Source organism: Petaurus breviceps, unplaced genomic scaffold (genome assembly GCF_028583685.1).
Source record: "Petaurus breviceps papuanus isolate PSGF00001 unplaced genomic scaffold, PetGlider_PUasm1.0 175, whole genome shotgun sequence".
Classification (NCBI taxonomy): domain Eukaryota; kingdom Metazoa; phylum Chordata; class Mammalia; order Diprotodontia; family Petauridae; genus Petaurus; species Petaurus breviceps.
In genome coordinates this window covers 17,000,790-17,012,880 of record NW_027185764.1, presented here as the reverse complement: position 1 = coordinate 17,012,880, position 12,091 = coordinate 17,000,790, and the positions used below count along the sequence as shown (strand labels likewise).

At 40.0% G+C, this 12,091-nt stretch overlaps 1 protein-coding gene and 1 long non-coding RNA gene across 3 annotated transcripts in view; one reads left to right on the top strand and one right to left on the bottom strand.

Moving 5' to 3' along the window:
• Window positions 1–6,945, bottom strand: part of CUNH7orf50 (chromosome unknown C7orf50 homolog) — a 340,684-nt gene extending 333,739 nt beyond the window's left edge. For both annotated transcript variants that reach the window (XM_069084839.1, XM_069084840.1), the window contains exon 1: window positions 6,683–6,945. In XM_069084839.1, the coding sequence (XP_068940940.1) occupies window positions 6,683–6,930 (248 nt within the window). In that variant the 5' untranslated portion in view covers window positions 6,931–6,945. The remainder of the gene's footprint in view (window positions 1–6,682) is intronic.
• LOC138158706 (uncharacterized) overlaps window positions 6,935–12,091 on the top strand; it is a 131,786-nt gene continuing 126,629 nt past the window's right edge. Inside the window, exon 1 of the long non-coding RNA XR_011167713.1 lies at window positions 6,935–7,053. This is a non-coding gene — a long non-coding RNA (uncharacterized lncRNA). The remainder of the gene's footprint in view (window positions 7,054–12,091) is intronic.

Below are 12,091 nucleotides of genomic sequence, written 5' to 3'. Positions count from 1 at the left end.
TATATATATATATATAAATTTTAATGTCTGATGATTTTCTAATTCATAGGTAAAGGATCAGACCTGTGACTTTCTTGGTATGGGGAACTTCCAGATAAGGAAACTACTTTTCTCAATGTAGGCTAACACCAGAGTCTTAGAGAATTACCTAGAACACTCAGAGGATAAGTAATTTGCCTAAGGTCAAAAAAGTTTGTATGTATCTGTGGCAGGACTTGAAACCAGGTCTTCCTGGCTAAGAATCTGAGCCTCTAGGTAACACTGCCTTCTAGTCAATTATAATTTTTAAAATATATACATGTGTCTATACACACACATACACACACATAAAGTTTACAAAACATCTTACATATGTTTTATACTAAGATCCTCACAACAACACTTACAGGTGGATATGATAGGTATTAAGACTTTTATAGGCAAAGTTAAAATAAGGCTCAAAGAGATAAAACAATTTGCCCATGGCCACACAGCTAATAAATGTCCAAGGTGGGATCTGAACCCGGGTCCTCTAACTCTAGGTCTAGCCCTTTAAACACCATGCCATGTTCCTTCTCTCTTTTAACCTCTCTAAAATATTGGTAACCAGCCCCTCTTTAGACAGATAAACTCTGTTCCCTGGATTTTCCTGACACTGCTCTCTCCCCCTGCTTGACTGATCCTCAGTCTCCTCTGCAGGAATCCCACTCCCATCCCAGAACCGTGTCTTGGATGTGGGCAGGGGCTTGTGCACTGGCATGTTCTCTTGGTCGTCTCTCCCTCTTCTTCCTCCTCCCATCCCCCAATAATCTCATCAGCTCCCGTGGATTTAACCATAATCTCTATACAGGTAAAAACCATCTAAATATTCAGCCCCCATTCTTCTCCTAAGCAGGTGTCCAGTAACATCAGCTGCCTGTTATCTTTACCTGGCTGTCACAAAGGTTTCTCAAACTAAATAAGTCCAACTATTTCCCCCCCCCAAAAAATCTGACCCTCTACTAAACTTCCTCATTACTGTAGAGGCAACCACCATCCTCCTAAGTGACCCTGATCCCAATCTCAGAGATAGCCTCAGGCTCCTCGCCCTCATTCAAGCTACATAACAAACCAAGGACAAACATCCCTTGCTCCCATCACACTCTAGCTCAGGTTTACCACCCTAGTCCCATTCTTCATCACCTCTTGCCTAGACTACTGCAATATCCTCCCAATTGGTCTCCCTGGCCAAATCTCTCTCCATGCTACTACAGTCTTACCATATTAGTCCCTGGAAAAAAATATCAGCTCCTGATGATTATTTACAGCTCTACATTTCCCATCTCTGTGCCCTTGTTCTGACCATCTCCATGCCTGGAATGTTCCTCCACCTTCTCACCTCAGTCTCTTAGAATCTCCAATTTCCTTCAAGACTCAGCTCAATCCCACCTTTTGAAGGAAGAGGCTTTCTACAGACTATGTTTGTCTTTCTTTAGGTCCCCAGCACTGCAGAAAACACTTAATAAATGCTTTTTCACTGACTTGGCATTCTCACTGTCCCCACCCTTATTCAGGCACTCATCTCTTCAACCAAAATGACAATAAAAGCTTCCTAGCTCATCTTCCTGCCTCCAAACCATTCATAAAACCAGCCCTCTGAGGAATCTTCCTAATTTACTGCTCTAATGAAGTCAATTCTCTACTGAAAAACCTTTATTATCTCCCTAGCGCTAACTGAATAATGTATCAATTCCTATTGCTGTCATTCAAGGCACTCTACAATCTGACTCCAGGAACAGGTCCTCCTCTGGGATCTTCCTCAGTGGCCACGTCAGGGGATGCTCCCTTGCTAGAGCCTTTGATGACCCTCCCTCCAGGTGAAAGCGACTTCTTTCCTCCATCTCATCTTAGACCTCTGCAATTATTTCCCCAGATGCCAGTGCCCACATTCATGATCCTCTCCATCACTTTTAGTCCAGGCATGCATATATTTTAATACAATATGACATATGTAAAACAATCTATATCCTGTTCCTATAATTATATTGTGTTATATGTCAACTGTACCTATTTGGTATATAAATTAATATATAATCCAATATATGATAATGTACATCATTATGTATATATAATTATACAGATAAACATTTTGGTATCCCTAGTATCTGACACAATGATCCAACTCCAAGTCTTAATGTGTCAAAATGCTTAATGCAGACTAACTACCTGATGCTCCTCCATAGTAGTGCTCCAGGCTTTCCTGTCTCTGTGGCTTTGCTAACACTATTATTTATATAGGGGATGCCTTAGCTATCTGGTTATACACATAAGTATATATACACACAAGCCTGGTGAATGGCTACCTGTGCAATAAGGCCCAATTCAAATGCAATGAGGGCATTGCAGGAAGTCTTTCCTGACCTTCCCAGTTTATCTTTCCATTTAAGGACTTTCCTCCTTGGTTTTTACTTAGTAACTTGCTTGTATGTCTCATGCACTCAGATATCAAGATAGAGCACTTATTAAGCACTGACTGCATGCCAGGCACTGTGCCAAGCCCTGGGGATACAAATTCAAGGAAGCAAGACAGTCCCACCCTCAAAAAGCTTATATTCTAATCAAGGAAGACAACACATAAAGGGATGCCAAAAGAGATGGGGGAGGAGCAGATGATGAAAAAATAGCCAGGAAGTGTAGTTAGGAGGCCTGGACACTGGCATGATAACATGAAAGCTCACCCAACACAGTCAGCAGACTTAGCAGTAATAATCCCTATTTTATAGATGAGGAAACTGAGGCACCAAGAGTCACACAGCTCTCAATATCTAAGGTGGGATTTGAACTCAGGTCTTCCTGACTCCAAATCCCTTTGCAGGCCTGCAAAGCACTTTATTTGTTCCTCATTTATTCCCAAGTTTCAGCTAGGGTGACAATGAAAGTGCCATGGAGACCTGCGTCTCCAGCAAGATGAGTTGATAAGAAGATTGCTGTCGTGTTTGACTCTTCATGACCCTATGGATCATACTGTCTAAAGTATGGTTAAGTGACTTGCCCAGGGTCCCACAGTTCCTAAGTATCTGAGGCTAGATTTGAATTCAGGTCCTCCTGACTCCAGGGCTGGTGCTCTATTCACTGTGCCACCTAGCCGCCCCTAGTTGTCTTCTCAAAGAGAAGAAGATAATACTTACCATTTTGTAATAGTTATGTGTGTATGTATCTCTTCCCAAACTAGACTGTAAGATCCAGGAGGGCAGAAACAATTATTACCCAAAATTTCTATCCCCCCAGTAACTAGTACAATGCTTTCTCATATGACAAACTGTTTATTAACATGTTCCCAGATAATTCTATGCAAGGTAAATACCAGGTAATTTTAAGAGATAATGAGCAATAAAAAAATGGAGGGAAATGAGGTAGGTATGAGCCCCTCAAACAACCAACCAAAGAATACTACTATGTGCCAGGAATATGATAGGTGATGGGGATACAAAAACAAAAACGGAACAGTTCCTTCCTTCTAAGAGGCTTACCCTATAAAGGGTAAAAAACACATACACATATAATATATATATAAATAAACACAAAGTAACCTTAGGCAGCTAGGTGGCAAAGTGGATAGAGTGCTAGGCCTGGAGTCAGGAAGACTCATCTTCCTAAGATCAAATCCAGCCTCAGATATTTACTAGCTGTATGACCCTGGGCAAATCACTTCACCCTCTTTGCTTCAGTTTCCTCATCTGTAAATGAGCTGAAGAAGGAAACAGCAAACCACTCCAGTATCTTTACCAAGAAAACCCCAAATGGGGTCACAAAGAGTCGGACACAACTCAAAAACAATTGAGTAATAACAACCTTGAGGGGAAACCAAAGTTTAGTAAAAATAAGAGGTATGGGCAGAAAGGTGTTAATCAAGTGAGAAGCCACCGAGGAGGTAAAAAGGAGAGTGACAATTCCAGGGCTGACGAACCTATATGTATGTAATCCTGGAAGACAGTTGAAAAAATGTATCCCTTCCTCTCACTGCAGAAGTAGAAGATTAAAGGTGTAGATTATTGCATATATTATCAAACCTGAAGAATGTGTTGGTTCTTTTATTGAATGTATTTTTAAAAATCTTGTTACAAGACAAGCTTCAATGAGTGGGATTGGGGAGTAAAAAGGGAAAAATTCAGAAATGAATGTAATATAAAAAATCAAAAGACAACAATAAAAAAGAAAACTGAAGTTTTTAAAACTATATTGGCTCAGAATTACAGGTTTAGAGCAAGAATATGAAAATCAGCTCTCAAATCCACAGGTTAACAGATAATAATAACCATGATAACTAACATTTATTTAGCTCTTTAAGGGCTGCAAAATCCTTTAAAAATATTATCTCATTTTATTTTCACAACAACTTTTATTATTAAGCTATTATCCCCATTTTACAGATGAGAAAACTAAGGCTCACATGCATTAAGTGACTTGCCCATGGTCATGAAGCAAGTAAATATTTGGGGTGGAATTTGAACCCAGGTTTTCCTAACTCCACTTTCTGAGAGCTCTGTCCACTCATCACTTAGCTGCACATATATCCTATGTTTCTTTTATTTACTTATTATTGATGCTTGTTTTTTATTTCCAATGGCTATGGGAATAGGTAGACTATAGTGAGATCTCTTAAAGAGTTTCTGACCCAAACCAGTCCAAACATCACAGGGGTTTTATAATCATTGCCACATATATGTAGCAGATACAATGATACGATACCCTTTTTACACTTTATATATGTGTGTGTACTATATATGTACACAATATACAAAAGTACATACATATAGGAGCACCCTTAAAAACTTAGCAGAATCGATACACAATTCCCAATATAATGATGAGAGATGATGTCATCATACCAGTAAGGATCACTCCTCTCAGGTTCTTAAAGCAATGGGAATTCTAAAACCGAAGGGGCAAGAGGGGAGGAGGGAGTGCTGCCAGAAAAAGTTACCCCAGGATTAAAGTTCTTATTGTCCTGCTGCCTTTTGGGCATGTTTCAGACCCACAGGGTCTATAAAGATAAACTATCCCTGCCCATAAACTCCTGCCCATAGCTAATATATTAAACACAAACATGCACATAAATACAACTGGGGTAGGGGAGGAAAAAGAGGGGGATTACCCCTCTCTTCACATAGATCTAAAAGTTAGTTTTGCTTTACTGCATTCCTCCAGTTTCTGGCACCAATCTTGTTGAGAAGTCCAACCATTTCTATATATTTCCTCCTGTTCTGACATCCAAGAAAATCATCACTACCCATACCCCCAACTCAAACCCAGAGAGACACCAAGGAGATTGAGCCAGAGTTCCTCAAACACTCATGACTGTTTCCAAGTATAAAAAGGGTATTGTAGCAATTAGTCAACAAGTATATATGACGTGGCACAATGGATAGAGTGCCAGGGTTGGAGTCAGGAAAACTCATCTTCCTGAATTCAAATCTGGTCTTGGACACCTACTTTTTGACCTTGGACAAGTTACTTAACCCTGCTAGCCTCAGTTTTCTCATTTGGAAAGTGAGCTGGAGAGGGAAATGGCAAACCACCCCAGTATCTTTGCCAAGAAAAGTCACAAAGAATCAGACACAATTGAACAACAAGTGCCAGGCACTGTAATATATACATACACACATATATGTACTTTTGTACATATATATATATATAAAGTGTAAAAAGGGTATTGTATCAATCATTCAAAAATATTTGTCTATTATGTGCCAGGCATTGTACTATCTACTGTTCTTGTGTGTGTGTGTCCCCTTTCTCTTTCATATATATTCATACCTACATATACATGCACGCACATTCATACACACACAATAGATAGTACAATGCCTGGCACATAATATGACATATAGCATATAAATATAATGATACATAATAATATATATGCAGTGTAAAAAGGGTATTATGTCAATCAGACAGGTATATATTAATTGTCTATCATGTCAGGTACCATACTAGCCACCAGGGCTACAAGTACAAAAAATGAAAGACGCTTACCTTCTAATGGGGGGAAACAAGTCCATATAAAAACACACAGCATAAATATAAAGTTAATACACGCATGTGTGTGTGTATACACACACACACACACACACACACACACACATATATAAACACAAAGTAAATACAAGATAATTTGCCAAGAAGGGTACTAGAAGTTAGAGGGATTCAGGAAAGGCTACTCGCAAAGGATAATGGTGTCTGGCTGTATCTTAAACATCTGTGGCACTTATTTCTTGAGGATCATCTGAGAATTAAGTGAGATAATAGATACAAGTTATTTGAAATCCGTAATATCTTAATATCTCATCTCAAGACTCGGTGGATTAAAAGTCCTATTATTATCATCGACAGCACGTTCAAGTACTAAGACCACTATCGAAACAAAAAACGGCAGTGTGCAAACAGTATGCACCTAATGAATACTTGTTGCGTCATCCTGAACGACCTCACAAAGCCAAAAACAGCAAACCCTCGCCACTGTGACACAGCCCGAGTATGTGCCCCGGTCCCCTCCAAGCCACACTTCACGAGCACCCCTCAAACACCCACGTGGGCGATTCCTGGTCCCTCACGTCGGACTTCTCCTTGTCCTGCCCCAGGCCCCCAGCCTCTAAAGTCCCCGGGACCACGCGTGAGCGAACCGCTTGAGGCCAACACTCGGTCCTGCCGCCTGTCACCTCACCTGCACGTGGGTCGCTCACTCTCAGGAACTTGCAACCTCTGCCTGGGAGAGCTGCCTGAACAGAGAACCGTTCGCCCCACCCCCCTTAGATCCCGCCCCCTTGGAGGCTGCTCCCTTCCCATTGGACGAGACCTAGGACCATTTACTCTATATCCAATAGCAAGTGGCAGATCCAAGAGGAAGTCATTTAATCCCGCCCCTTCCCCCTCTTCCTTGTGCCTGGAGGAGGTGTGCGTGTTTGACGTCATCTCTAGGCGCCGGTCGTTGCTAAGAGAACCGTTGGTTGCTAGCGCCTCAGGTCGCTCCTATGGACCAGTTCCTAGGTCGTCGGTCGAATTCCCCTCAGGGTCGCGGGTGCACTCCTCGGGAAGGTAGGAAGCCTGAGTTGTTCGTTTGTTTGTGTTTTGCTTTCTGTCATCCCAAACTCAGAGGCCACGGCTCGCCTTCCTTTGCTTCCCGATAGAAACCTCAGTCGGCCCGGCCCGAGCGGTAACGAACACAAGGAAAGGCTGATCCGTGGGGCCTGAGTCCTTTGGGTGGGTGAGGCCGGCGGACCCCTCCTCTCCTGCTGCCCGATTCCTAACCTACGCAGTGACTCTGGCAGCGAAGGGCGCGGTCCAGAAAGGAGAGGACCAGCTTCCTATTGGAGGACGTGTGTAGCGGGACGCAGGGTCCGGGCCCCGCAGTCCCTCTCTGGAGGGCCTGTGGGGCTCGAGTGTGATAATGCATGCTCCTAAGAGAAGTGCCGGTTATTATTACTTATAATAATCTGTATTATAATTCTGTTAATGCAGTCTTTGTCGTTCAGTCGTGTCCAACTCTTCGTGACCCTATTTGGGGTTTTCTTGACAAAGATACTGGAGTGGTTTGCCATTTCCTTCTCCAGCTCATCTTACAGAAGAGAAAACAGAGGTAAATAGGGTTAAGTGACTTGCCCAGGGTCACATAGCTAGGAGTGTCTAAGTGCAGATTTGAACTCAGGAACTGACGCTCTATTGCGCCACCTAGCTGCCCCATTTATTAATATTTATTGTTAATAGTATTAACAAATATGAATGGTGTTATTAAATAATTTTATTAAATATTACTATTGTGATGTTAATGTGCTGGATCTTATTAATATAATTAGTAATTATTAATTATAATTATTAATTATCCCACAGTCATCAGGCACAGTCTGGTAATGACACTTATTTCCCTGAGCTTTCTACTGCCCTTCTGCTAACTCAAGTAATTTTCATAGAGTAATACAGGGGTGTGCTGGTAAAATGTTTAACAACCATGGTGGGGGGGGGGGAGTTAATCTGTTTAACTTTATTAACAGTTATGCCTACACAAACAGTAAGTCTACAGATACCATAAATATAATAAATCAAGCCAAATTTGTATTGAGTCCAGATTTAGGCAGTGTGAATGCTCACACAGAAAGTTTAACCATCAGGTTAAAGCTGGCTAACTGACCCTAAACAAACCCTCAAAGTGCGTAACTCCCAAGATAGACTCTCCCTCTATCAATGCTGATCAACAACCCCTCAATCTAACAACCTTCCTCTGACTTGCCTCTGCTCTAAAATATAGTAAAAAGGTGGTCACCCCCTGGGCACAGTCTTGTGGCTGAGGCTGGGATAGCCACAACATTGTCACCTTTTCTAGAAATTCCAGGTTTAACAACAAAAAGAAAAGTTAACTACAAAGTGTCCTCTGTCCACTTTATTTCCAATAATGGCCTGCATGAAGCATTTGTGAGATGTTTACTAGGGAGTAGGCATTAGCTGAGTGCTGGGATTATAAAATGCAGATTAAAAAAATCAGGCCGTGGCCTCCAGGAATTTACATTTTGATGGGGGAAGACTGCACCAAAGTAAGCTGAAAAGTGAGAGGGGAAGGAGAAGGGGCTTGCTGACATCTGGGGATCAGAAGCATTGCTAGGACGGAAAGGAAGGTTGTCTGACTGGACCACGGCCCAATGAAAGGTCCATCCCCTCCCCCAAAACTCACCAGTGAGAGAAAGGAGTCCAAGAGCAGGATATTCCTCCATGAAATGGCCTTAGACATTGAGGGAAGTTTCAGATCCTGTTAAAGACCCACTTTTACCTATGAAACCTTCCGTGAAGATTATGATAATAGTAATATGAAAAAGAACAATAACAGTTAGCATTTATATGTGCCAGACACCATGCTACGTTGCTTTACAGTTATCTCATTTGATTCACATAATAACCCTGGAAAGTAGGTTATTATTACCATTGTTTTACTGATGAGGAAACAGAAAAAGCAAAGTGGCTCAACTAGGGTCAAACAATAGTGTCAGGTTGGATTTGAACTCAAGATTCCAGATTCCAGGCTGGGAACTATTCACTGCACACCCTAGCTCACATTCTCCCCTTTCTATTTCACACAATTATGACATCATATACTTATTTATTTTTAATACATTTTTTCCCAATTAGATGTTAAAAAGTTTCAACATTTTAAGTTTTGAATTACAAATTCTATCCCTCCTTCCCCTCTCCCTGAGAGGATAATCAATCGGATATAGATTATACATGTGAAATCATGTAAAACATTTCCATGTTAGTCATTTTGTACACAGACACTTGAATAAAAGAAAAGGAATGAAAGTAAAAAATAGCCCACTTCAGTCTGTATTCAAACAATTATCAGTTCTCTGGAGGGGGGATAGTATGTTTCATCATCAATTCCTTTGGGATAGTTTTGGATCATCATATTGCTGAGAATAGCTCAGTCATTGACAATCCTTCATTATGCAGTTACTGTTACTGTGTACAACGTTCTGGTTCTGTTCATTTCACACTGCATCAGTTCATGCAAGTCTTTCAAGTTTTTCTGAAATCATCCTACTTGTCATTTCTTATAGCATAAACAGAAGGATATGCACATTTTTATAGCTCTTTAGGCATAGATCCAAATTGCTCTCCAGTGATTGGGTCAGTTCACAGCCCTACCAACAGAGCATTAGAATCCCAGTTTTCCAACATCCATCATTTTCCTTTTCTATAATATTAGCTAATCTGACAGGTGTGAGGTGGTACCTCGGAGTTGTTTTAATTTAAAGATCAGTAGTGATTTATAGTATTTTTTCATGAGTATAGATAGCTCAATTTCTTTGTTTGAAAACTGCCTGTTCATATCCTTTATCAAATGGGGAATGACTTCTATTTTTATAAATCTGCCTTAGTAATCGATATATTTGAGCAATGAGGCCTTTATTAGATACTTGTTGCAAAAAGTTCCAAGTTTTCAGCTTTCCTTCTAATTTTGGTTTCATTGGTTTTGTTTGTGCAAAACCTTTTTTTACATAATCAAAATTATCTATTTTGTAATGCATCTTCAGTAATTTTTTACAAGTATAAAGGAGTCCTAAGATCAAAAAGTTTCAGAACCTCTGAACTAGTCTTATGGTTTTAAGGAATTACCACTATTTCTCAAATATTTGTGTACTGACGTGCTTTTTAATACCTCAAAAAAATCTAATACTTTTTAATCTACTTAAGGATAACATTTAAAAGAAAGAATAGCACTAATTTTAAAAGGAAAATGGTTTACCTGAACTTCACAGACCTTGCATGTTCTGCTAAGGAGGTAACATTTTTAAAGGTGGACACATTCCAAGTATAAAGTGGAAAAAACTAAAGCCTCCTAAGTGGTCCACTACCATCATCGTACTCTCCCTCCATACAACTCTCAGCCTTTATGAATTTATTTTCTGAAGGCTGCTATGCTGCACCCAGATTTTGTTCCAATACTTTTAAAAATTGTGTGGCCTAAGAATTTCATGCAAGTTTTATGCTGTTGAGTTATATTGTAGTATAAATGAAATGTTAATTATGAACATTTCTCTAAGTATTCTTATGTATCAAAACCTGACACCTTGTGGACAACATTGGTTTCACATCTATAATTGGGGTATATTGATTTGGATAATCAACTATAAAAACATCAATGTGATGGACATTCAAAGGATAATAATAACAACTTATGTTTTTTATAGTAAAGATTATTTGGAAGATTTCTAGTTCAGCACCTTCATTTTCCAAGTCACCTCCTTAATTGTGTGGTGGAGCTGACACCTTCACCACTTGCATTTCCATTATACTGGTGACCAATGGTATTTTAAAGAGAAAAGCCAGTTTTTTTTAATTGTTGAGCAGCATTGTAAGAGTGGCTAAAGGAGAAAAACTAATTTCTATTGCTATTTTGAAGATATTTACAGTATAAAGGGAAAAAGGTTTAATCTCTCAAACTCAGAAATTTATTGCATGAGGCAACACAGGTACAATTATTTTGGCTAAGAGTCACACTGTATGCCTTACATACTTGCATGCAGTCTGCATCCTGTTTCAGATTCCCACCTCTTGAGTCTCAAGGTGACATACCGGTTCATTTTTACCATATTAGTGTATTTTAAAAGGATAGATAGGTCTGGGGCTGTCAAGATGGGGCACTGTATCCTGAAATCATAGAGGCAGCTAGATGGTGCCATAGAGCATGGTGCTAGACCTGGAGTAAGGAAGACTCACTTTTCAGAGTTCAAATCTGGTCTCAGAAACTTACTAGCTGGAGCGGCTAGATGGCACACAAAGAGCAAATCCAGCTCCTGACTCTTAACACTTACTAGCCTTGTGACCTTGGACAAGTCACTTAACCTCAATTGCCTTACCTCCCACCTACAAAAAAACAAAACCTTACTAGCTGTGTGACCCTGGACAAGTCACTTTACCCTATTTGCCTCAGTTTCTTCATCTGTAAAATGAGCTAGAGAAGGAAATGGCAAACCACTCCAGTATCTCTGCCAAGAAAACCCCAAATGGGGTCACAAAGATTTGGACATAATTGAAATAAAATGAACAATCTTTATACATACTCCTCTCGGATGAAGTCACACACTATTCCCATTGCTAACCACAGGTACACATCTTAGTATAATTGTACTTAAACAGTAAATCAGTAACATGTTACTTTAAAGCAATCTCTCAGACGTGTACTATGCATATAAAGACTAAATATCGTTACAAGTAACATTTTAGAAGGTATACTATTATTTACATCTTGTAAGCTCATTGAAAGCCAACACCCTTTTACCCATCTCTGTATCTCTCATAATATCTGGTAGTCTTACACAATTTTCAATAAACATTCATTCAACAAATTTGTACCTAGTCTCTACAGGACCAAGAAAACTTTTCCCCTTCTGCTCCCATTTGCTGATAAACAGCTTAGGAATGTGCTTTCTCACCTGCTGCTTTGGAGAGGTGTAGGGGACCACGGTTGGATAGGGGGCACTATGTGGATTTTTTTCAATGTGTTAGAGTTGCTGAACTCTTTAAAAAAAAATTCTTTACAAGGGATGACTGTGAAGGGAGGGATACAGAGGAAAATAGAGGTGAT